The 24,998-nt window shown below is 41.2% G+C and overlaps 2 protein-coding genes across 5 annotated transcripts; one reads left to right on the forward strand and one right to left on the reverse strand.

Moving 5' to 3' along the window:
* The first annotated feature begins 2,154 nt into the window (after positions 1-2,154).
* Positions 2,155-7,616, forward strand: LOC118230350 (transmembrane emp24 domain-containing protein 10-like). Its single transcript, XM_035423280.1, has 5 exons — positions 2,155-2,399; positions 3,506-3,626; positions 4,052-4,125; positions 5,391-5,517; positions 6,323-7,616. Exons 1-5 carry the CDS (start codon positions 2,208-2,210, stop codon positions 6,442-6,444), a joined length of 636 nt encoding a protein of 211 aa, XP_035279171.1. The 5' UTR covers positions 2,155-2,207; the 3' UTR covers positions 6,445-7,616.
* Positions 7,617-15,915: 8,299 nt separating this feature from the next.
* LOC118230868 (zinc finger CCCH domain-containing protein 14-like) lies at positions 15,916-24,041 on the reverse strand. Of its 4 annotated transcripts, none has more exons than XM_035424286.1 (17): positions 23,836-24,041; positions 23,273-23,315; positions 22,993-23,107; positions 22,861-22,901; positions 22,439-22,631; positions 21,715-22,129; positions 21,414-21,598; positions 21,157-21,257; positions 20,712-20,873; positions 20,380-20,448; positions 20,028-20,187; positions 19,605-19,819; positions 18,149-18,284; positions 17,894-18,030; positions 17,707-17,783; positions 16,503-16,609; positions 15,916-16,153 (listed from the first exon to the last, which is right to left on the reverse strand). In XM_035424286.1, the coding sequence occupies exons 1-17, from the start codon at positions 23,869-23,871 to the stop codon at positions 16,150-16,152; spliced, it is 2,196 nt and encodes a 731-aa protein (XP_035280177.1). In that variant the 5' UTR covers positions 23,872-24,041; the 3' UTR covers positions 15,916-16,149. The 4 variants fall into 4 exon arrangements, with proteins under 4 accessions (XP_035280177.1, XP_035280176.1, XP_035280175.1 ...); XM_035424285.1 differs by having other exon boundaries at positions 19,605-19,822; positions 23,836-24,040; XM_035424284.1 differs by having other exon boundaries at positions 21,715-22,132; positions 23,836-24,039.
* Positions 24,042-24,998: the final 957 nt, after the last annotated feature.

Below are 24,998 nucleotides of genomic sequence, written 5' to 3' on the forward strand. Positions count from 1 at the left end.
CACACAAGCAGCCAATTCAGTTTCAGCACCATAGTTCACAGAAGCATAGGCTACTCATTTCTAGCCCATTACAAAGTTCTCAAACTATCTAGCTTAAACTAAAGACAGGGCAGTGAACGAAGGCTTTTCCATCTCTTCCGACCATTCCCAGTAGGCCGTCATGTGTTCTAAGATAAAAGACACTGGGTCTATATAACAGTAAAGTTTAGAAACAGCCACTGAACAACGCAGCCACTTTTCTTATTTCAGGTTATTATTTCTCATTTCGCCCTATCTACAATTCAAATTAGTCATACCAAAAATGTAGACCAGTTCCAGGACAGTGTTCCATTGCCTATCATGGATGAACATTTGTTCCCCATTTATGTGCTGCTGATGAAAAACATGCCAAGTCTTTAAAATTGTTATTACAGGCAGTTAAGTCTTAAAAAGCTGATTTGCATTATATTTTAATGTAAAAAGTGTCATATTCTTGCCCACAGAATCTTTCTCATTCAGAAATATTGCATGCACTGCATGTTTGAGATCTCACCACAGTTTTTCAATAATATTCAAGATTGGTGACTGTGAAGACCATTGCAAAACTTTCATTTTTTGTTCTTTTCATGATTGGTTTTGAGGTGTGTTTTGGATCATTGTCTTCTTGAAATATGTATGAAAATGCATAAAAAGGGTCATAATTCCTACATGGATGCCCCAATATGGATGTAAATACCCTCAAAAAAGCTGACAGTCTGCACTGAAACCTCATATTCATTATTTTATTTCAAATGCAATGAGCTGGAGTACAGAGCCAAAAAAAAAAACAACAATCATGTCAGTGTCCAAATACTTACTGGCTTTTCTGTATATGGTAAGAATCATAAGGCTTTTACCTTCCAAAGTTGTGAAGACGTGCTTTTTTCTTGAAATAGCTGGCACATTGAAATGAAAATGGCAAAGCAGGTAAATGTGAACCTCTTTTGACCCATGGCGTGGTCTTTATTTTGGACCTCTTTCTACTTATAACTCCATCATAAAATTGCACTTCCTTAGGGCAGTTAAATGGATTACACTCCATAGAAACTGATGTTATCAGTTTTTTATCAGGTGTGGACAGGCTATAAACACCAGACAAGAAATCATAAAACCTGGGATGGGCATGGCCACATCATTCAGAGGAGTGACGTCGTTGCATGTTTTTCATAGCAAGAAATTGTATGTAAGGTTCTTTTTTTTTTAACTGTAGCTATAATGTATTGCAAATAGACATGCTATTCTCATATAAACTCAATTATTTCTTGAAGTGCCAAGAAATGCTTTTGCACTTTTAAAAAATCCATTATAAATTCTAAATGAGCCCTGGTTTCTTCACACTTTTTTGAGCTGCCTCCTGAATGCTTATATAATGTATATAGCCCTCTGTGATATATAGAAGTCCCCCCATGCCTGGCTATACCTTTAAGTCAGCAACTTTACTAATGTAACTTGTGGTTGTTTTATGCTTTTGTTGCTTTGTTGGCTCAATTTCTAATTGTATTTCAAAATATATCAACACTTCACCCCAATTCATTAGCATTGTATGACAATCTGTGGATTGAACTCATTCCAATTGCATTGATCCAGGTTTCTTGTTGATGTGTATAGTACTATAGTAACTTGATTTTTGAAATCACACGTAAAGCTGTCAAAAAGTTTCTCATGGGCATTTGTTGAGCTCCTCCTCTCCCTGGCCCATTGTGTATAAAATGCTGTATAATTATGTTATCTTCGTGTAACTTGGAATTAAATTCAACCTATACATTATTAGAGTGTGTGTATGAATTTACCAAACATTTATGTAGACATATTGCAGCCCATAAACCGTTAAGAAAAAGCAACGCAGAGTAATGATATAAAATAATACAAGTTTATCTCATCAGAAGATGTTTAGTGTTTGTTGAGTTTTCCTGTGGTGACCCACTAGCCACATTAAGTCCCAGAACAACTTTCTCATGAGGCAGCTAGAGCCTAGTACGTGGAATATGAGTGAATCATTGTTTGATATCATTTCAAGCTAATCAATGTATAAGACATTAGAATGGATTCGCAGACCCTTTACGCTGTGACTTCTGAATCACAGTATTCACCTCCACGCCACAGGGAGTGCTATTGAATTTGAGTGTTGTTCGTGAAGGCTGGCGTCACTTTAGCATTACGCTGCCCTGAACGTTGTGTTCAGCCCAGCCATGCCAACCATGTATCGGTTTTGTGCGGTAGTGTTACTTTTTCTATCATTTTTATTTGAATCGGCAGGTTCAATTTCTTTTTATTTACCCGTTAATTCCCGAAAATGTTTGCGGGAAGAGATCCACAAAGACGTCCTTGTCACTGGGGAATACGAAGTCGGCGAGCAGCCTAATACGAAGACCAATCTTAAGGTGACTCCAGCGGGACGTTAGCTAAGGAAATGCCGAGGATGTACGAGAAGATTTAAATTAGGCCAACAAGAGAGCTGCTGCAAAAAATATTTCGTACAACACAGCTAGCTAACTGCCTTGTATTATTGTTTTTGTGTACACCGTAATGCACTAGGATCATCGCAATGTATTAACGTTAGCTAACGTTACTGAAATTTGAGACTACTACGTTAGGCCCCGTAAGCAACCTGTGTGTTGTTTAATTTCCCGACAATTGGCTTGAGTAATTGCCAAATTTCTGGTTGGTTTCCAGGTGATTAACGTTATTTAGCTAGCGCTAACTGTATCTCTTTGCAATGTACGTAATGCGTGTATTTTTTGCGGAAGTTCTTAATACTCAATAGCTATCCAAAGCACAACAGCGATTTTACTGCGATACGAGCTGAAACCCATTGACTCAAAAAATGAACACGTCATTCTTAACAATCTCCAAGGCCGGAGGTTCCTCGGTTGACAGCAGTAGTGCTAACTATTTACTCTAATAATTACGACCTTGTTTTCACGGCTTCCATTCAAAAACTTGTTTTCATTGTAATTTGATTTATTTTACATTCTTCGCAGTCTGCTGTGTGCTCCAGTCCAGCGTTTTTTTGCAGGTTTGCTTCGACTAACATTGGCTAGCTTTGTAACTTGCACTCGTCACCTGCGAGCGCACCGACATATGATGATATATGGTGAGCTGTAGTTGCGTATGTTCTGGGTAATTTTACCATATGCTTGTATACGTTATTCATTTACGCAAAATGTACATGTGAAAGCTTGGATGTGTGCACTATTGTGCAGTATATTGAATGGAAATAACGCACACGTTCTTAAATGTTTTAGTAAATTACAAAGTATTTTCAGTTTACAAACAGTTATTGACTTGCGAGGGTGCTATTTGTTTGACATTTTAAATTTCCATTGCACTGCTTAAAAGTCCCTGTTTGTATTCAAATAGAACACTTGTGCTTGTCTGAGCTTGGTATCAGTGTATTTTTCTATCTGTGCAAGGTATTTACTTTGCAACACTGTGAGACGTTCTTGTTTGTGTTTATTGGGAACATTATTCTGAATCTATCTGACAGATTACAGACTCCTCTGGCCACATCTTGTACTCAAAAGAAGATGCTTCGAAGGGGAAGTTTGCCTTCACCACAGAGGATTATGACATGTTTGAAGTCTGCTTTGAGAGCAAGTTTCCAATGGGTAGGCTATATGACCTCACATGTAAATTTACTTTTAGAGAGCAGGTAATGGGGTTGATTATTGATGTTGTTCATATTGTATTTATATTGTATTTATATTTATATATTGTATATATAAATGCAGTCCATTTATTTGTAATTGCTGTATAAACAGGTGGCCATAGCATACAGGCAGTGTAGGGCAGTATACCAACCATCTTCATTCATGATGACTCGTATTGCACTGTGAAAAACCTGAAAACTCATAATGAACAGTTTCTGTCTGTCAGTCAATATGTCATAATTATTACTTACTGGTGTGCAAAAATAATAAAAAAAGCAGGACCCAGGAACGGGGTTGGGGAGGATGTTGTGTTATGGAAGGGTTGAGTCCGTTTCCCGAAACATTCGGCACCCTAACAGTAAATCTGCTCATACTTGTTCCAGGAACTGGGCGGGTTCCCGACCAGCTGGTCAATTTGGACATGAAGCACGGTGTGGAGGCTAAGAACTATGAGGAGGTGAGTGAGGGGAGAGGGGATGAAGGGAGTCCACCTGGGCCTGGTTTGCATTTAGTTCTCCCTTTCAGAAGGGGGACATTCAACAAGGCCAACCCAGGCAGACATTTCCCAACACCATTAAAGCTGGGCTGCACCCTGTGACTGTGCCTCAGGGGCTCCCCTTCCTCCACAGGAAGAGCTCTTCAAAAATAGCATTTACTATAGGCTAGAACACTTGCTCTTTTTTGCCTAATGTCCAGTATAATTATTTCATTTAATCATTGTCAGAGTTGAAATTTAACATCTAATCTAGAATGAAAACTCACAGTTATACATGCTTTTAGTGTTCATTTTTCTGGATTTACTATTGAGGAGGTGTGCTCATTCTAGGGTGATACTGCCTTGCAGGGATAGCGCATCCTTTTATGCTTAGAGAAATTCCCACCAGTGTCAGACTAAAATTACGAATCCAGATCAGTGGTCAGGTTAGCTTTCAGTTTAATTTGCTGAGTTTTGTTTCAGTTGATCGAAGTTTATTGATTGGAGTTTTGGTATCTTGTCTCTGTTGAAGGCTGTGGGAAAGGGGTGATTTAATAGTTTTGAGTAACTTCACTTGGGTATCAGCTACCCTCAGCACCAGGGTAGTTTGTGAGTGAGTAGTTGGAGGGAGGGAAGGGGGGGGGGGGGGGGGGGCTCAGGCTATGTCTGTGCATGTGTGTTCAGGGAACTGGGAAATTTGCTTAAACTATTCATTGTTTTAGTGCTTCCTTCCATTATTCTCTTGATGGGTTTGAGTTTTTCTCCTGTATTTTACACAAGAATTTGGGGGTAAATGCTGCGAGAACCATCCCTTTGGGTGGTGCCGTCTGCATACCAGACATTTCAAAGTGTGACAGCTTGCTGCCAAAAAACTCTGGGCTGAGACTCGATCTGTGACCAAGAGTGCCACCTGCTGGAGGGGAGGAGGCTTGAAGGCCAGTAGCCCTTCTTTAGATGCTTTCTGCTCTTGATTCCTTGTTTTTCAATACTCAATTTCAGGCTTCATGAATTCCCTGAACAAAATTTAACTGAGCTTTCAGTGGCCAGCTTGCAACAACTTATCAAGAGACACTGCTGTCAACATCAAATCAATATGATTGGTGCAAGTCAGTGAGTCATTAAAAACTGACAATATGTCCATCCATTTTGGGGTTCATGAAGCCCCACAGACTCCCTTTGTCACGACTTGCGGCACTGCTGTCTGCAGATATAGCGCCCTTTAGTGATGCCTGCCTCTTTACACCCAGATTGCCAAGGTTGAGAAGCTGAAGCCCCTGGAGGTGGAGCTGCGGAGGCTTGAAGACCTTTCCGAGTCCATTGTCAACGATTTTGCCTACATGAAGAAGCGTGAAGAGGAGATGAGGGACACGAATGGTAAGGCTGCAGAGATACTTGGGACATGGAGTTCAGACACATTTTGTTGTTTGATTCTGAGCCCTCCTGTCAGAATGAAATGCATAGAATGGATATATTATGTGATTGAACAGAAACAAAATGCTGCTTTTGTGTCTTGAGCGGTGAATTCTACCTGTATTTTGCAATATTATAAGTAGGTAATATGCTTTGATAGTACTTAAAGCTGAAAAGACACCTGACCAAGGTGTAGGGGTCAATTCCATTTCAATTCACGAAATAGAAATGAGTGCGTTTAATTTCAGCTGAATTGACTCAATTGAAATAAATTGACCACAACCTTGCACCCAAACTGATTTTATGATAAAATGAAATTGAGAGACAATTTCTCCCTACCCCATACATGCACATTTTAGTGTTGGCGCTCTCCTGTAGTACTGTGTTGTGTGTATGGTGGTAAATTGCCACTGGCTTGAAGATGAATTCATCAGAGTAGTACACATGCTTCAGCTTCTGTGTTTCTTATGGGGGTGTTGGTGGCACAGTGGTGACTTGAGGCATATTTAATGGCTCCACTTTGGGGAGAAAAAGAAGAGTAAAATACAAATATCCACCCTCTAAATATTTATTACCTAAAAAATACAAAGATACAGAGTTTTGTTTAACTGTGCCTTGGAATGGATGGGTCTCGTCCACAATACATAATTGAGATCCTAGTGACGCACTGATTGGGTGAACAGGTTGTTCCATGAAAATGCTATAAAACTTTGTTGTGATCCAGTTTGCACATCTGCCTTATGCTCTGTCCTCTCCATCCCCACTCCAGAGTCCACAAACACTCGTGTCCTGTACTTCAGCATCTTCTCCATGTGCTGTCTGATTGGACTGGCCACCTGGCAGGTCTTCTACCTGCGCCGCTTCTTCAAAGCAAAGAAGCTCATTGAGTAAGACTGCTGGCTTCAGCCAGGGAACATGTCAGGGGCTTACCGCCCGGTTCCTGTTCCACCACCACCACATTCAGTTGACGGGTCAAAAGGGGACTGGTTCAGGTTTTTTTTTTGTGGATGTTTGAACGACGTAATGTAGTTTTTCTGAGGAAGGTTACACTTTTACCACTGAAATACTTTTTTTTCCCTCCCACCCCCTCTCTTCAGTCAGTCTCACAAATGATTGGTGTCTGTTTAGTTTAATGGTGAATTTTGTTTTTGTAAATAGACTTTATAATGGAGATGATTTCCGCCCCCCCCCCCCCCCAACGCTGTATAAGAAAGCAGTTATGCTTCTTCCTCCATCATTCTGTTGACTTTTCAGTTCCATTCCTTCTTTAAAGTGTTTCATAAAATACCTGAAAACCTGTAATAAAACTTGGAATGTTGTCATTCAAATCAAAGAACTATGAGATTTACAAATGGGTCTGTAAGATTCTCTTTAGAATTGTATAAGAAATGTGTAAATCTATAGATTACATTTTTGTGTAAAATGCAGCCTTTTGTTCTTTTAGCTGTGTTAATATAAGACCTTATATATATATCGGTTAAAAAAGAGCTGTGCACATACTTTGCCCCCTCAGTATTGGTACATTTGGTCTTTTGTTCTGCTGTGTTAAAACTGGGATCTAGCCTGAATCAAACCCAGGACTGTGCATTTTTTGGCAGTCAAGCTCTAGAAAGCGGTGTTCAAATTATTATTATTATTTTTTTTTTTGGGGGGGGGGGGGGGGGTGGTAAAGTTTAATAGTACTGAGTTTGAATTATGAACATTCTCATGAAGAGGACTTTTGGAGGACTTATTTCATTTGAATATATTTTAACAAATCATGGGGATATTAATATATGGTAGGCCTGAAGTGATTTATGTTCATTAAGATGTTTCTTTGCCAATTGTTTTCAATTAGTCCCCTCAATACACACCTTCCGGCTACAGCTCTGTCAGCTGTGTGTTCTTTAATCTTTTGTGTTTTAAACATGCTGTAGTGAACCGTTAAACTTCATTTATTTTGACAATTTTTACTAGATGTCATAGTGGTTTGGTTTTCTTTAAAGCTTGCTCAGCTTTCATGTTCATAATACATAAAAGCTTTTTTATCTGGAATTTGAATAAAAAGGGTTTTGTGAAAGGTATTTGTTTATGCTTAACAGTTGCACAATATCTTGGGAAAATGTTACTGTTGGTTTCTTAATCCAACATATGGTGGCAACTAGCTGCCAATTATGGTCAGCATATTTTAATTTAGGGAAAACTGCCATTTTAATAGTGGTAGGTACTGACAAGAAAACTGACCAATCAGTAAAGTCTATATTTCCTGGTGGACATGGAGCAGGATATCAGCAAGACGGGGCACTTTCTTGATTCTGGGGAGATGATATGAGCAGATCAGCACTTCCCCACTGCAAACTGTACCAGTGATTGCATAAGTCTGGTGGACCACGCATCTCTGCCTTGCCTAGTATGAAGCTGGAATCCTCCATCTTTGGTTTGCTGAGTGTGTGAAGAAGGTACGATCCAAGTGGTGATGAAAGTGTAAACTTTCCTCCTATGCAATGCATGTCGTAATAGAAACAAAAGAATATGGCTGCAAGCAGTAATTCCTTCCCATTTCTTAAAACTAAAGCTATAGGGACAGCCAATGCTTAAAAGAATGCATGGGAGTGTCAATTTATTATCTTTCCATTACAGACTCTAGCATTGTCCATTATATTGTCTAATGTTTGATGGGCTAAGTTATGTTTGTATAGAATATTAAAGTTTTAGAATTTTGAAGAACGGGTTCAAGCAGCTTCACTGGGTGTTGGCCAAAAGTATCGAGCATTGTCTGCTTTTTTTAGTGGGGGTCAGCCATATGGGTCTGACATCACTATCAGTGTGGGATTAGCCTATACCTGACACTCATGTTCCAGGAATTGTAAACTATTTTATTGTAATTATTTCCGAAAACAAAATATGCCTTATAAGATTCATCTGGTTTAAATCATTATCACATATACTGGAACTAGCTCAGGTAAGTTAATGTTAGCTGAAAACAGTTAGTTACAGAAAATTGGCCAAATAGACACCATGCTGCTCTAAAATGAGCAGTGCTCTGCCTAATTTGCTGTAAAATGAATAACAGTGTGCTAGCTACTTGGATGGTTTAACTGAACATATCTTCAGGCTCCTGTTCATCAACTGCTACAAGTCTTGTATATTCTGGTAAACAAGACTAAATTCTCTAATCACTGTGGCAATCAAACTTTCAATGGATCTGCTCAAAATAAAATGAGGAAAGGTATCGCCGAGATATTCCTATGTTATACCGTATGTCTGGGCCTACTATACTATTAAAAAGGAAATGTAGCTGGAAGTGGTAATTAACAGGATCCACTGAGCATTGGGCAAATGGCACACAACTGCACAGTCTTGCATATCATTTTTCAGAATGCAATTAATGATACAAGACACCTGACTGATGGATCTTGTATGTTATGATCAGAAAAAATTGACCGTTGAGGTTTTCTTTGGTTGTTAAATCACCTTGGTTTTCTACATTGAATTCAATGGGCAGTATGCTCTTTCGCCATCAAGTATGCACAGTACAGGCTGCTTCCCTTTACTTCCTTGGCTTCACCGCTTGACCCACTGAACTGGCCCTACCCTTTAACATCAAGAGCAGCCATTGAAGCCTGACACATAATCGGTGCTCATTGACAACGCAATTTCTGCTACGGCTGACAGTCTCCTCCAAAATATCAATGTACGAACCTGGGACCTAGTGAAAACCAGGAACAGACCGCAGGTAGGCTATTGTTTAGCTAGCGAACGGTTCCTACTGATGTGTGTGTACGCACAGGCTACAACCGTTGTATTGCCAACACATTCTAGAATGCTATCAAAACGTTTTGAAAAAGCTCCGTGTCAACAGGGTCTCTGGCTGTTTCCCTTTTAGTGGAAACAGCGGCGATTACCGGATTCTTTGTGTACTGCATGTACAAAATAATATTTGGCCAAGAGCTTCCTGGAGGGGGCGATACTGAGACTTCTATTATCACAAAACATGACTTTGCTGGCTGTAACACAAGCTTTGAGTTCCAATGTGATAAGGCAAGAACAGGGTGTTTTCTGCATTCATTGTAACAGCTCTCTAGTTGGTTGGATTTATTTACTTATAGTGTTGCATTCCATATTTTTTGTGTTGTTTGTTTTATTTACTTTATCTGACCTGCTAGATTATGATAATTTCGTGTTTAAAACGAAGAAATGTCGGAAATAGTGTAGTATCCTTTAAAAAAAACTTTTTTAAACAATTAAAAAAAAAAAAGAACACTGATAAAAGACTGGGTCCCGCTGTATCACACAGGCTGTACTGCAGCGTCTATTCACAGGCGCGATCCCACTACTGAGCGGCACGGGGGCTTTGACCTGCTCCGTTTCCGACCTGGGCCGGTTCACCCCTCCTTAGACGACCTGGTGATCCCAGGCTCCCCCAGGAGCACCATATCGATACCGAACTTAGTGCGGACACCCGATCGACATAGCGCACTGAAGCACAGAACCCCTGCACTCAAGCGATTCGCCAGCCTCAGCCTCCCAGTAGCTTGGATTATAGGCACACGCCACTGCGCCCGGCGAAAACCAGGGAGGATTCTACAGATTTTCGAGACGGGAGGGGCGTGACGTCAAGAAGGCACCACTCAGAATTTCTGTGCATACAGTTCCCTCTTGTGGTAAGATACAAATAGGAAACAAGATATCTAAACACCAACAACAATTACCGTGTTACATTATTGTAAACTGAAATTTTAACACTATAAAGAGAAAATTCGAGTTTGTTATTTAATAGCCCATTTAGGCATATTATTGTATTGACAAACATTTTGTTGTTTATTGATCTGTAAATTTACTTTGCTGAAATAATAAAGCATTCTAATAATTCTTCATATGCCTTTACGCATGTTTCAGACACACGATTTTGAACATCAATAAACAAATTCAGAAAAAAAGATAGATGCCTAAATGTTCGTGGAAACGTTCTTCACAGTTTACAGTAAAATCTGATTGTAACCCTTTTTCCTGAATGAGGCCCAATGCCCCAGATGCCAGACACTATGGCAACCTAATTTTGATGGGTCTGCTCAATATATAACGAGGAACACTACGTATCCGATTCTAATTTACATATAGATCATTAAACGATTTATAAAGCGACTGCACACGATAAATTAGAGCACTATCCTTTCAAGTTAAGTTTAGATGTCGGCTGCAATAATATAAATTCGCAACAACGCTCTAAAATTGTTTTATTGTCATATTCCTCGAGCAAGTGCGTCAGGTTTAATATGTAGTTATGATAAGGCAAACAATCATAATATTTTCTAAACTTCTTTCTAGAGCAGGCATTGTTTTAACTCGAAATTAATTTTCATACTTCCCTTTCAGCAGGAACACCTTCGATTTTTGGATCCTTCGAGCAGTGCATTTACAAAATAATGGCCTATTTGGCTTAGTTTGCTGCAGAGGGCGATAATTAAAACCTGGGCAAAAGAACAGCTTTGTTGCTGTACGTGACAATAATGCACTGATTCAATTAGCGTAGGCCTACAGATGTCTGGTTAGATTTATTTATCTGTCCGGCTAGATGATGATGCATTTCAGTTTGAATTAAAACAGGGGATAATATAGATAGGCCTATCTTTAAAAAAAATCTTCTAAATAAATGGGTTAGAAAAGACTGGGTCCCGCTGTATCACACAGGCTGCACAGCAGCGTCTATTCACAGGCGCGATCCCACTACTGAGCGGCACGGGGGCTTTGACCTGCTCCGTTTCCGGCCTGGGCTGGTTCACCCCTCCTTAGACGACCTGGTGATCCCAGGCTCCCCCAGGAGCACCATATCGATACCGAACTTAGTGCGGACACCCGATCGACATAGCGCACTGAAGCACAGAACCCCTGCACTCAAGCGATCCGCCAGCCTCAGCCTCCCAGTAGCTTGGATTATAGGCACACGCCACAGCGCCCGGCGAAAACCAGGGAGGATTCTACAGATTTTCGAGACGGGAGGGGCGTGACGTCAAGAAGGCACCACTCAGAATTTCTGTGCATACAGTTCCCTCTTGTGGTAAGATACAAATAGGAAACAAGATATCTAAACATCAACGAAAATTCAAAAAATACCGTGTTACATTATTGTAAACTGAAATTTTAAAATTATAAAGAGAAAATTCGAGTTTGTTATTTAATAGCCCATTTAGGCATATAATTGTATTGACAAACATTTTGTTGTTTATTGATCTGTAAATTTACTTTGCTGAAATAATAAAGCATTCTAATAATTCTTCATATGCCTTTACACATGTTTCAGACACACGATTTTGAATATCAATAAACAAATTCAGAAAAAAAGATAGATGCCTAGATGTTCGTGGAAACGTTCTTCACAGTTTACAGTAAAATCTGATTGTAACCCTTTTTCCTGAATGAGGCCCAATGCCCCAGATGCCAGACACTATGGCAACCTAATTTTGATGGGTCTGCTCAATATATAACGAGGAACACTACGTAGCCGATTCTAATTTACATATAGATCATTAAACGATTTATAAAGCGACTGCACACGATAAATTAGAGCACTATCCTTTCAAGTTAAGTTTAGATGTCGGCTGCAATAATATAAATTCGCAACAACGCTCTAAAATTGTTTTATTGTCATATTCCTCGAGCAAGTGCGTCAGGTTTAATTTGTAGTTATGATAAGGCAAACAATCATAATATTTTCTAAACTTCTTTCCAGGGCAGGCATTGTTTTAACTCGAAATTAATTTTCATACTTCCCTTTCAGCAGGAACACCTTCGATTTTTGGATCCTTCGAGCAGTGCATTTACAAAATAATAGCCTATTTGGCTTAGTTTGCTGCAGAGGGCGATAATTAAAACCTGGGCAAAAGAACAGCTTTGTTGCTGTACGTGACAATAATGCACTGATTCAATTAGCGTAGGCCTACAGCTGTCTGGTTAGATTTATTTATCTGTCCAGCTAGATGATGATGCATTTCAGTTTGAATTAAAACAGGGGATAATATAGATAGGCCTATCTTTAAAAAAAATCTTTTAAATAAATGGGTTAGAAAAGACTGGGTCCCGCTGTATCACACAGGCTGCACAGCAGCGTCTATTCACAGGCGCGATTCCACTACTGAGCGGCACGGGGGCTTTGACCTGCTCCGTTTCCGACCTGGGCCGGTTCACCCCTCCTTAGACGACCTGGTGATCCCAGGCTCCCCCAGGAGCACCATATCGATACCGAACTTAGTGCGGACACCCGATCGACATAGCGCACTGAAGCACAGAACCCCTGCACTCAAGCGATTCACCAGCCTCAGCCTCCCAGTAGCTTGGATTATAGGCACACGCCACAGCGCCCGGCGAAAACAGAGTATGTTTCTTTAAGGGTTTAAAGAAGAAAGCCTCTAGTGGTAGGCTACAGTAAACAAAGATACATCGAAAAAACTGCTAATCTCACCCTCACCGCCGAATAATATTTGAATTTACCACTTTGCCATGTATAAATGAGGCTGTAGTATTAAGAAGTGAAAATATAGTTACATGTACTTGACTAATTTTGTAAAGTGTGGTGATATTTGTGATCCTATCTAATGAAAATTGCTTCTAACTTCAGTGCTGAGGGGCATTATAGGCCTGCAAATGTGTGTAGAAAGTAAAGGCCTGGTTATGTACTGAAGTGTTCTATTTTAGATTTAGATTGTACACTTCAAGATAAAATTAGCTGGAATACCTCAGACATCGAAGACAATGGTTAGACTATTTACTCAGGCTTAAATATCTGATAAAGCAGTGTCTTTGTTCATTAGACATACTAGACAGTTGGATTTATTCACAATGCAACACTTGGCATTTGTTCAGTTGAGCTAAGGTTATATAGGCTGCATCAAGGGTGTAACTTCAGTTTGAATATTTTGGAGGGTGTGTAATGCACAGACCCTGACAACTGCAACAACTGTGTCTTCGTAAGGTGTTGGGCCACCACGAGCCGCCAGAACCGCATCATTGTGCATTGGCATAGATTCTACAAGTCTCTGGAACTATACTGGAGAGATGGAACGGCATTCTTCTAAAAGATATACCCTCATTTGGTGTTTTGATGATGGTGATGGAGAGCGCTCTCTAACACGTCGGTTCAAAATCTCCCATAGATGTTCAATTGGGTTGAGATCTGGTCACTGCGATTGCTATAACATATGATTCACATAATTTTCATACTCATCAAATCATTCAGTGACCCCTCGTGCCCTGTGGATGGGGGTATTTTCATCCTCGAAGAGATATAAATCAGGATATAAATGTTTTATTACAGGATAAAGGTGATCACTGAGAATGACTTTGTATCGATTTCCAGCGACCCTTCCCTCTTAGGGGACAAGTGAACCCAAACCATGCCAGGAAAATGCCCCCCACAGCATAACAGAGCCACCAGACCCCCCACTGTAGGGTTCAAGCATTCAGGCCTGTACCATTGTCTAGGTGTACGCCACACATGTGCTCACCCACTTGTCGAGAATATGGTGAAGAACGACTCATCTGACTATATCCCTTGTTTCTACATCTTTGTTGACCAGAGCTACGGTTGTTGCACCACTGAACCCAGAAAAGTAATTAAAAGTAAACTTTGCTTTGTAATTAGGGGTTTATGCACTGCTAGCCTACTGTAATATCCCTCTCTATGTAGTTGTTGATGGGCTGTTCTTGCTGACAGAGTCTGATCACATCCTGCATGGATATTCTCAGTCACCTGAGGAATAGTTGCTCTATAATGAATAATGGACCAATAAAGAACCTTCTTTCAAAGTCACTTAGATCTTTTCCCTTTTGCCATCTTGATCCAAAATTGAGGTCTGGGAACTGGGCCTGCTCTGCATTTTTATACACGCCAGAGTATGATTGGATGTTAATTGCTTAATTGTATCATGCAGTACACGTGTATGGAAGCATCTGCACACCTTTGGGGCATGGATTCAACAAGGTGCTGGAAACATTCCTTAAGGATGCTGGTCAATGTTGATTCAATAGCATTACACAGTTCCTGCATATTTTCAGCCAAACATTCATGCTGCAAATTCTCGTTCCTCCTCATCCTAAAGGTGCTCTATTGGACAGAGATCTGGGAACTGTGCAGGGCATTGGAGTAAACTGAAATCACTGTCATTTTAGTGGAACCAGCCTGGGATGATGCAAGCTTTGTGACATAGAGCATCTACATGAAGTATCCCTTTGAAAAAGGGTAGACTGTGGTCATAAATGGATGCACATGGTCAGCAACAATACTTGGGTATGATGCGGCATTCAACGGGAGCTCAATTGGTATTAAGAAGCCTAATGTATGTCAAAAAACATGAATACATATGTTCATGTCAAATTCTGACCCTACTGTCTGCATGTTGCTGTAGAATTCGAGATTCGTCAGACCAGGCAACGTTTTTCCAATCTTCATTACTCCAGTTTTGGTGAAAATGTGCCCACTGTAGCCTCATCTTCCTGTGCTTAGCTGGCAGGAATGGAACCCAGCATGGTATTCAACTTCTATAAGCCCATCCGCTTCAATGTTAGATGTGTTGTGCGCTCTGAGATGCCCTACTGCACACCATTGTTGTAAATAGCAGTTATTTGAGCATATGGCCCATTTTATGTTAGCTTGAACGAGTCTGCTTATTCCCTCTGACCTCTCAAAACACCATACAAGGTTTTCTGGCCACTCACTGGATGCTTTGGTGCATCTCACCATTTTCTGTAAACTCTTGATCCTTGATTCAAACTTTTAGATTAATGAATAAAATAGTTATAAAACATAAGTGACAAACCATGAAAAACGAATTATTCTTTCTGCTGTATGTTTAAAGGCTACTTCTCACTTTCACTAGTATTGAACGGATATAGTATCGAACAAATGTAAAGTGGACCACTGATTGATGCAACAAACTCTATGAACAGTATTTCTGTGCCACTGGCTAATTGTATGCCATCATTACAACAATAAAGTATTTCAGCATTTTCATGTATTTTTTGCCTTGAGCCAAGCATGAAAGTACATTTACAGTTGTGTTGACACGTTTAAACTAAAAAGGGCAATGCTCACTTAGTACAATTATGTTTCAAGTCCAGTAACAGAATGATCTTGGCCAGCCATCTTGAGGACAAATATACTTACTAGGGTTGTTCAGATTCACAAATGCTTCTCATTTACTTTCATTTCCATGTCATGACTTAAGATTGTCTGCTGTGAATCTGTCTAATAGTTCAAAATCAGTATAAGCTTGCCTTTTTAACAAGTGATGTGAATGATAAGTGGGTATAGTGCAATAGGAGCGTTTGTGTTTTGAGAAATGCAACAATGATTTCAATTTCTGGTTCTGAAAAAAGAATCAATACCACTCTGTCTGAAATTGTTTTAATATACGTGCCATTATCATGAATGTACAGCTATTTATAAAAGTTTTATGTTTTTTGTCTATCCTTAAAAAAAAAAAAAAAAGTTCACAATTTAAAAGAAATAAAAAAACAACAAGTCTCAAAAAACTTAATCAACAAATCAAAGGACTGACAGAATAATGACAACGTTCACAATTTCTTCACAGCTCCGGAAACAATGTCCACATTCCCAGTAGATTAACTATGGGATATAAGGAAAATAGTTAAAAACTAATTTCACAGTAAGAGCTCATTTACAAAAGATTAAATAAATATAATTCTGTAAAAAATGAACAGCTAATTGACAATATACATAAAGCATTCAGGCATAGCAATAAGGTCCCCATTCTGAAGAAGTAAGGAACTTCTGGTAAAGAGCATCTGCCAAATGCCTCAATATGAATACAACTGTGAATGTTAACGTTAAAAATCTTTAAAATTCACAACAAATCGCAATACAATGGAGACATTTTTAGTTTCTCCTTTATTTATTTCTTGCATGAAGGGGAAAATCCCAAGATGACTTGGTCTGAGAGTAAGTGGGTGAGTACCTGTTTTGGGTTTTTGTCCATTTGAGGGCATGTCTGGGAGGCACAGAGTGTGCAGGGTGGTAAAAGGGGCAGCCTGCCCGCTTGCACTGGCCTGCAAACCTACAGGGCTAAGAGACAAAAACTCACATTAAAATGAATGGGTGCACCATGATGCACCAAGAACAACATTCGCATGAATATTTTTTAAAAAGAAAAAGATTTCTTTATAAATGGCTTAACAAATGACTAATTAGGCTGGTAACACAAACATAGTATTAGAAAAAGATACATTATGTAAACAAAAGAATCATCATTAGATTTTTCTTTTTAAAAAAAATAATGAACAGCAGTTGCATGCAATGTTATTACGTAGGCCAATTTAAACTGATTAAGCACCTGGTACAAGTTTAACTTGTGATTTTAGACTTTGCCTTTTGACACAACTGCATTATAAGAGTGACAGTATGCACTTATATTACATAGTTATTTTAAGGACAGCACTATAAAATTGATGTGCGGCAATAGTAGACCATGGAAATTGGCAGAAAGTCAGGGTGCTTTGCACCCTGCTTTTAGAGCGAATGAAAAGAGGTCATTTGATTGGCTATGTTTGAATTCAGTTGCAGCACACCCACTGATGACATATTCATCGTAATCCAGCCCAATTTCAACCTGCGCCGCACACTTTGAGCTGTGCGCTCCTCGCCTCTAGTCACAAAAATACCAGCATTCAGTAGCCACAACCAGGGCGCCCACAGGCCACGCCATTAACTGCGCTTATGTGCAGTTAATTGCGTTGTTGTTGCCGTTCTCGTTGTTAGTGTTAATCAGTTTAACCATCAGGGTCCAAGTTGAACTATGCGGTTGTTCCCTGTACTTGGACCGGTACTTCTCTCTAGGGGTTTCGTCATACTTGTTCCTGGTTATGGTTATACACTTTGTTGTACGTCGCTCTGGATAAGAGCGTCTGCCAAACGCCTGTAATGTAATGTAATGTAATGTGCCCCATGACACTGAATCCTGAATCTGTAAAATAGAGCCCTAGGTCTCCATGTAATGGTTTCTACGACAACTTTGAATGTGGCACCACCCACATGTGGTCCACAAAGCCTCACTTTCACATTAGCAATGTGCCCGCTCCCTGATCCGTCCTCTGCCTATATTGTCACCAGACCAGCTCCTGTCCTAACGGTTTCTGTTTCCCCACAAGGGAAACGCAGCTTACTTTTGGGTGATAAAATGGGCAGTCAACCTTCTTGCAGTCGGGGAAGAAGCGGCACGCACTGCTGGAAGAGGCCGGCGCTGTGGGAAACGAAGGGATGATACATATTCATCACAAAGCCAGACATGGGCAGACCTAAATAAAAAATCGCAAAGAATGAATTCTGCACAGAAACTTAAGGGGGCATTACCCTTTTTGGGTGGGGGAGCAGGGCCTCTCCTGCTGACGTGGGTGAAGGGGCAGTCGGCCTTTGTGCACTTGGCATCGTACTTGCAGTTCGGGTGGACAAAAAGGCATTTTTCCCCAAACTTGCAATTAGGGAAGGTCCTGTGAAGATGGAGAGGAAAGAATATACATTTGCTATGGCAGGGCTTCTCAAGCCCAGGCCTGGGGATATATTGGCTGCACATACGAGATGTACACAAAGTTTACAAAACAAACTCACTTGCACTGAGCTGTGGGGTGGTGGTACAGGCACTCATCTCCACTCTTGCACACAGGCCAGAACTTGCAGCGTTCCAGAACCTTCTGCCTCTTCACCGGGACGCCTCTGTCCTCTTCCCCATCGCCTTCCTCCTCATCTACAGGAGAGTGAAGAAATGGCGAAAGGCAAACAACAAAGTGTCCAATGGTTAGCAGAGTGAACGAGAGCCACACAACAAAGATCTAGCAAGCCAAAACCAGTGCCGTCTGTAAACACCAAACACGGCTTCATACCGTTCCACAGGACTCCAGTAAAGAAATTATTCATGCGACTACAGCACTTTCAAGATAATACAGTAAACTGAACTTTTACAGGATTTTTCACTGTTTTCTGGGGATGACAAAAAATATGCAAGCAGTACATTTCCAGCAAAATAATGTATTTGTGTCCCTCTATGGTACAACGCACATGTAAAGTTACCAAACCACTAAAGTAGGCAGTATACTCCTGACAAAATGTGAATTTATAGGAAAAGAACCACTGGCAAACTAGTATACTCAATAGCAACTCCATGTTCTGTATTTATTATTATCACACAGATTTCTCCAAGCTGCTTTGCTACGTGGAAATTTTGTGCCAGGAATTTGAGCACATTTTGTTCTCTTTAAAATCTCTGCGTGATCAAGAGATTTGGCCTGAGGGCGGGCCCTCCTCAATCAGGTCCTCGCCGATGAACATGACACAATATCCTTGCACGAGTACAACAGCAACCTTTTGTTTAAAAGTTTGTCTCAAAAGTATTCCAGTCACAACCAAGACAGTGCTGCCAAGGTTGTCTGCATAGGGTACAGAAGACTTCAGGTTGTGGTGTCCTAACCGATAGGTTCTCCATGATAGAATAAATATATTTAGTAAAGTTTGACCTAATTTGTTTGCCAAAACTAAGGATAAATCATTTGAACAGAACAGTAGCCAAATAAAAGATGGAGAAACTACCTATAGAAAATGGAGAAACTAGCAATGCTACGTAGCTAGCTAAGTACCTAGCATGACTAGTTTCTCCAACTTTTATTTAGCTACCTTTCTGTCCAAACTATTTATCCTTAGTTCGGCTAACAAATTAGGTCAAACTTTCCTCCTAGAAGGAGCATTTAATTCTTCTATCGTGGCTAACCTATCGGATAAGCGACCACGTTCTACTGTATCCGATCCAGACACTACCTGCTACCACGGGACAGAACAGTGAAGTTAAAAACAAAGTTTAACTTTGCCCCTGGCCAGTCAACCGTGACACAAGCAACCATGTGATATTTGGATAGACTAACTGCAGACAGGGGGAGGGCTGCAAACTGTTGGGCTGTTTGCAAACTGCTTGAAAACAGTTTGCCTATACTGGCTAATTAAGATAGGCCCTGCCGCTTCTTCCCAATTAATATCAAAATGTAACTAGCAATAGTATACAAATGTGTAGCCCTACCGTCAGAGTACTGGAGTTCCTTCTGTAGTCTCTGGTGTACGCTGGGCATTGGTTTTCTCTCCAGGTAGCTGGCTGGGACGGAACACTTGACCGTTTTGGCACTGTCCTCGACATCTGGGTCTCCCTCACCCACGTTCCCCAGGGGGCTGGGCACCCCGTCCAGGGTCACAATAAACTTAGGGCTGGCGCTGCCCAGGGTCTCTACCCCATCCCGACTGCTGACATATAAAATAACACAATACAGTACACTGCAGTATCACTTTATCCCTTTTGGGGTGATTTCATTTAGGTTTTGGGAGATGGAGAAACTAGTCAAACTAAGAAACCATCAATCGTTCAGTTGCTCTATCTTAGGTGGGTAAAAATGTTGTTACCATCACTACATAGAGGATAGCAGAATGCTGATTTATAGGGTGCACTTACCCTGCCTGTACTGTGCGGGCTGCTGTGGGCGGAGCTTCTTCCCGGATCAGTCCGCCCAATCGCCCGCGGACAGATCCCGCCTCCTCCAGCTCTAGCCTCCTCATGATGAAGGAGCGTGTGTCGCTAGGGTTCAGTCCCCCCACATCCCCTACCATAAGAACTGCAGAGAGACACCCCATTACCCATCTGCACACAGTACAGGCCACACAGTCCATACAAAAAGGCAACCTTGTTAATAATGACAAAGGGCTTCACAGCAGTTATCAACCTAATGGCAAGGACTTTGCTGTTCCTATCAGAGCCAACAGGCCCATCACTGGTTTCTAGACTGCAGTCAATTTCTCATGGTCACCTTGTTGTCCTCTCACTCTGTCTTCTGGTAGGTCCAACTGAAGCCGGGATCCCAAGCCTCTGCTCTGAACTGCGGACAAGCACAAGAACCACTCAGAAGGAAATAATACTAGGTGCCACGGATTCATATGTTTTTCAACTGGTTCAATTTTGCAATGTCTTTTTGAATAATCGTAAGAGTCCTCAGGAAGCACCAGGGGCCTCAAGTAAGCAGGCTGTCTCCAAGACGGGGACAACCCCAGGAGAACCCCAACAATTATAATACCCATGAAAGTCTTTGTATTGAACTGGGGTGCCACCAATCAGAACTGTGATGAGTGCCGTGTGACTGACCTGTCTGCCTGGTTGGCTGTGGCCCTGCAGGGGTGTGGACGTGAGGGTGTCCAGCGGGGGTCATGGCATGGACGTGCTCCTGGACCAGCTGGATGGCTGCGATCTCCTCCTCGCCGGCTGAGCGTGTGCGAGGGGCCACGGGGACTGTCTGCTTCTGAGGCACTGGGGGGGGGGGTCAAAGCAGCGGGGCAGGGATCAACATAAAATTAACACACTGGGGCCATGTGCACGTCCTCATATCAACAGACAACAGCCTCTTTGTCTCTAGAGATGTACAAACAGCCTTTATATAAACAAGCCAGCATGCACTGATAATCAAAGCATAAATTTAAAAAATGCTTTAGTTTTTTGTGACGCCTAAAGACAGCTGTGTTTCTTATTTGCCAACCAAGTCATGAATGGAACTCCCACTAGAAATCGGCTCCCATGTGCATGTGTTTGGTACCTGTTGTATAGCTTGTCGTCTTGGAGATGGACTCTTGCGCCTCAGAGATGGCCTTTAATATCAGGTTCTTGTTTGCCTGTTTTGCAGGGGGCAAGGAGGGTCTGAAAGAAAACAAAGACAAACATCAAGGCTTACACATCATTTCTGTGGACACTACACATGTACGGCTGAAGGAAAGCAAGAGAAAAATCACTTTATTATCGATAGCATTTTCTATGGTAGGGAGACCTGCTGTTGGGTATAGCGGGCATTCAAACCTGCGCTCCGGTTTTGACGGTAGGGAGACCCTGGAGAGAACCCCGCTTCTTGCCGAGTAGCCTTCGTCCTCTTCTTCCTCCTCCTCCTCTTCAAACTCATCGCTGTCCCGCCCCTCGTCACTGCCACGGTTGACTCGGACTATAGAGCTGGCCACTGGGGCTTTGCGTTTACGGGACCCCTCCTCCTATAGAAACGCAGGTAAAGCGTAAGCCAACGGCAGTCTTTCTAACATCGAAGATTGCCATTGGACGGATCGCTGATTAATGGTAAATAAAGCCAAGTTGCAGACTGCGGTTTCACCTCTCTGGCAGCTCTGTCCATGCTGCCTCTGGACCCCTGGCTATCCTGAGCGTAGCCATGCTGTCCCCTGCTGTAGGCACCAGTGGACCGGCTCTGCCCTTGGGTGACCTCGGAAGACCTGTAGCTGTACAGACCCTCGGAGGCTTGGCCAGGGCCCCGCGAGGGGCCGCTGGACTGCCGGCCACCCTGCGGGGGCCTGTAGAGTGCTGCCGAGGGTCGGCTGGAGCTATATGTGATGGAGACCCTGGCTTTGCCACGGGCTCCGCCTGAGGGCGGGCCCTCCTCAATCAGGTCCTCGCCGATGAAGTCGTCGTCCAGCTCGGGCTTGATGTCGATGATGGCCTCGGCAGACGCAGGTTCCATCAGGGGCTTTACTGCGGACGTCAGTCTGGGGACGTTCCTCTCTTTAGAGTCCCTGCTAAAATAAGACAGGCACAGTCATACAATGCGACGTTAAGCAACATTAAACACAAAGGCAGCAGTGTAGCAAGGTCCTCAACCCAGTTTGCTTCAGTACATATCCAGCTGTATTAACAATGGATGTAAAAAGAATGGAGAGGTGCTTACTCTGGATAAGAGCATCTACTAAATGCATAAAATGTGGGTCACCTCCTTCTGCATGCAAACCACAATGCCTCAAGGTATCCTTTAAATACAACACCCCAAAGTAGTACAGCTTTGGTTTGTTATCATTTTTTGCTACCAAATAGGAAAAAAAACAAACCTTCCTGAAGAACTGTGGTGGTCATGGGCAGAGCTGGTGGAGACACGGGCCTCTGTCCTGTCAGATCGTGAGCTAGACACAGTCAGGCCGCGTAGGTCGTCCCTCCTCCTGTCCTCCACACCCAGGGCACGACCCTTCCCTGCCTCAGCGTTGGAATGAGTGTACAGCTGCTGTGGCCTTAAGGAAGCAGGCTCTAAACACACATCATAGTACCATAGGATTACACTCTTGACCAGGTGAAATGGCACTAGACCCATTTAATTAAAAGATGGAGTTCAATCACATTTGTTTAATTTAAAGAAAGAATAAAAGCTATAATATAGTTACATACACATAATTTTCAGCTATAACAATTTCTGCTCTTTGTAAAAAACTGTTGCGCCAACATTTAGTCGCTGAACATACTTTAGGAAGAAACTTACCAACAGCAACTGATCTCAGTTTCTCCAGAACGCCATGCAACCTGTAATGAAATAACATTGTACTAGGTGCCCTTGGTGAGTCAGTCACATGGGGATAAACTAAACACACTCTCATGCAACAGACATACGTACCAAATAGTGAATTTGATAGTGTTGTTGCCAAGAAAGAGTGAAAGATCATCTGCCATTTGCTGTGCATTCTTCTTATTTGCCACCATAACCATGATGTAATCCGGCAATTCTTCGTCTTCACCGGTAACAAAGTCACAAAGTTGTTAGCTAACGTAAGACATCCAGGCTCAAAATGCAGTGTATAGCAGTTTATCTCAGGCAGCACCACTGGGAGCTACAGTTCTAGCTGAATTATGATTAGCTAAATTAGGAGTTTAGTTTAAACCAATTTCCAACTCACCCACATATGCACCAAGTTCTTGCAGTTTACCCTTAATTGCAGCCTGAAAGATTAAACATAATGACAGTAACGTTATATTTTTAAGACGGTAAACACGCCGGTCAAGCTAATATGTCTCACTGCCCAACGGAATAACTTGAGCAATATAACTTTCATCCTTTTCTGACAATAATAAAATAAAGCCAGACAGCTACGTTGATATTGTAAATTAGTCTAGCGAAGTAGCTAATGTGTAAGCCACGTTCCTTTTCCCAGCCAATATGTTCAGAATGAACCTCAGTATTCGCTATCTTCGCGTTATATCAGTTAGCGCTAGATGGATTGTTAATACCGGTAAACTATACCCCTATTGAACTGCTAAAATCAGTACCACTACATAAGCTGCTAGCTAGCAACTATTTTATTCTCTTACCAAATTGTTTCGCAAGGTAACTGAGAACTAACGTTAATGTTAGATAGTCATTCAAACTTGCATAAATACACTTAGGCCCTACTGGTTTGCATCGTAGCTAGCTCATCTTTACTTGCAACAACTATCTTGCTGATGGAACGAAATTCCTTACCCGTATTTTCTTACTTATCTCCGTCCCAATCTCCATCCTGGCCCCGTTTTTTCAAGTAATATACAGCTACAAATAAAGCACAAATTACTATCTATTTTAGTAGACTAAACTATCTAATCAAAAAACCGGCCTCTTGTCATTGTAGCTAAACCTAGCTGCATACGTACCACAGAATTGTAGTTCTGTGAATCAGGACATAGCGTAGAGTTGCTAGCTAGAAAAATTGCATTCTGGGAATGCACTCCGAACGAAGATAGTTCTCCTTGTTGGTGCTATTTTCCTATAACGTGGACGCGTATTACTGACCTCCACTGGTTAAAGCAATAATATCAGTTTGCGCCTTGGTTCATATCACTAAACCCGGGAGTATAGACCAGTTGCATATCAAAACTGTAGAACTTCTCTTTCAATGAGTTGGTTCTCACTTCGACCAATGATAAAAAAATAAAAAAATAAAAAAAACAGAAATGCCTAAATTTGATAGATCTCGATACCCTCTCAGCACTGTCTGAAGTATATTCCAAACTGTTTTTGGCCTGCCACACAGACCATCAGGATGTTTTATTTTTAATTTTTATTATTTTATTTTTACAAAATACAGACACATAAGACCTATGAGGTGTAATGATTAGTTTTTATTTAATGCTGAACTTTATTTCCAGTTATGTGTTTCTAAAATTAGCAATTGCTTTATTTTATTTGAATACCTCAACTGTGTGTTCAACTGACACACACAATCAACGCAAACATGTGCTGATGAGGTAAGTATAATTTCTCCATGGCAAAACCAAATGATATAAAAATACCCTTAAATAAATAAAAGCTGAGAATGTGCATTTTATCCACATGTGAATTGTTTGATTACAAATTTAAAATTGTGGAGTACAGAGCCAAATAAAAAAATGTCTTTTTTATTTTAGAAAAATATGCAGCGTTGCTTAATTGTATAATGCAGTACACTGTATGGAAGCATCTGCATTTATTATGTTTGTCCAGATTTTTCATTTCAGGTTTTTACTTTCATTTTTCACCCGTCTTCCTTTCATTTGTCACAAACAATTGAAAGGAAAAACCTGAACGGAAAAATCTGGACAAACAAAACAAATGCAGATGCCTCCATACAGGTGTACTGCATGATACAATTAAGCAATGCTGCATGATAC

Source organism: Anguilla anguilla, chromosome 6 (genome assembly GCF_013347855.1).
Source record: "Anguilla anguilla isolate fAngAng1 chromosome 6, fAngAng1.pri, whole genome shotgun sequence".
NCBI lineage: Eukaryota > Metazoa > Chordata > Actinopteri > Anguilliformes > Anguillidae > Anguilla > Anguilla anguilla.

Bases quoted from the DNA above. Each gene is read 5' to 3' on its own strand.
- LOC118230350 (XM_035423280.1), top strand. From the start codon at position 2,208: ATGCCAACCATGTATCGGTTTTGTGCGGTAGTGTTACTTTTTCTATCA. The intron at 2,400-3,505 runs GTGACTCCAGCG...TCTATCTGACAG, and splicing joins ATACGAAGACCAATCTTAAG to ATTACAGACTCCTCTGGCCA. The intron at 5,518-6,322 runs GTAAGGCTGCAG...TCCCCACTCCAG, and splicing joins GGAGATGAGGGACACGAATG to AGTCCACAAACACTCGTGTC.
- LOC118230868 (XM_035424283.1), bottom strand. From the start codon at position 23,871: ATGGAGATTGGGACGGAGATAAGTAAGAAAATACGG. The intron at 22,133-22,438 runs GTTTGTTTTTTT...GTCTTATTTTAG, and splicing joins CACCACAGTTCTTCAGGAAG to CAGGGACTCTAAAGAGAGGA. The intron at 20,188-20,379 runs GTGACCATGAGA...GTCTCTCTGCAG, and splicing joins CAGAGTGAGAGGACAACAAG to TTCTTATGGTAGGGGATGTG.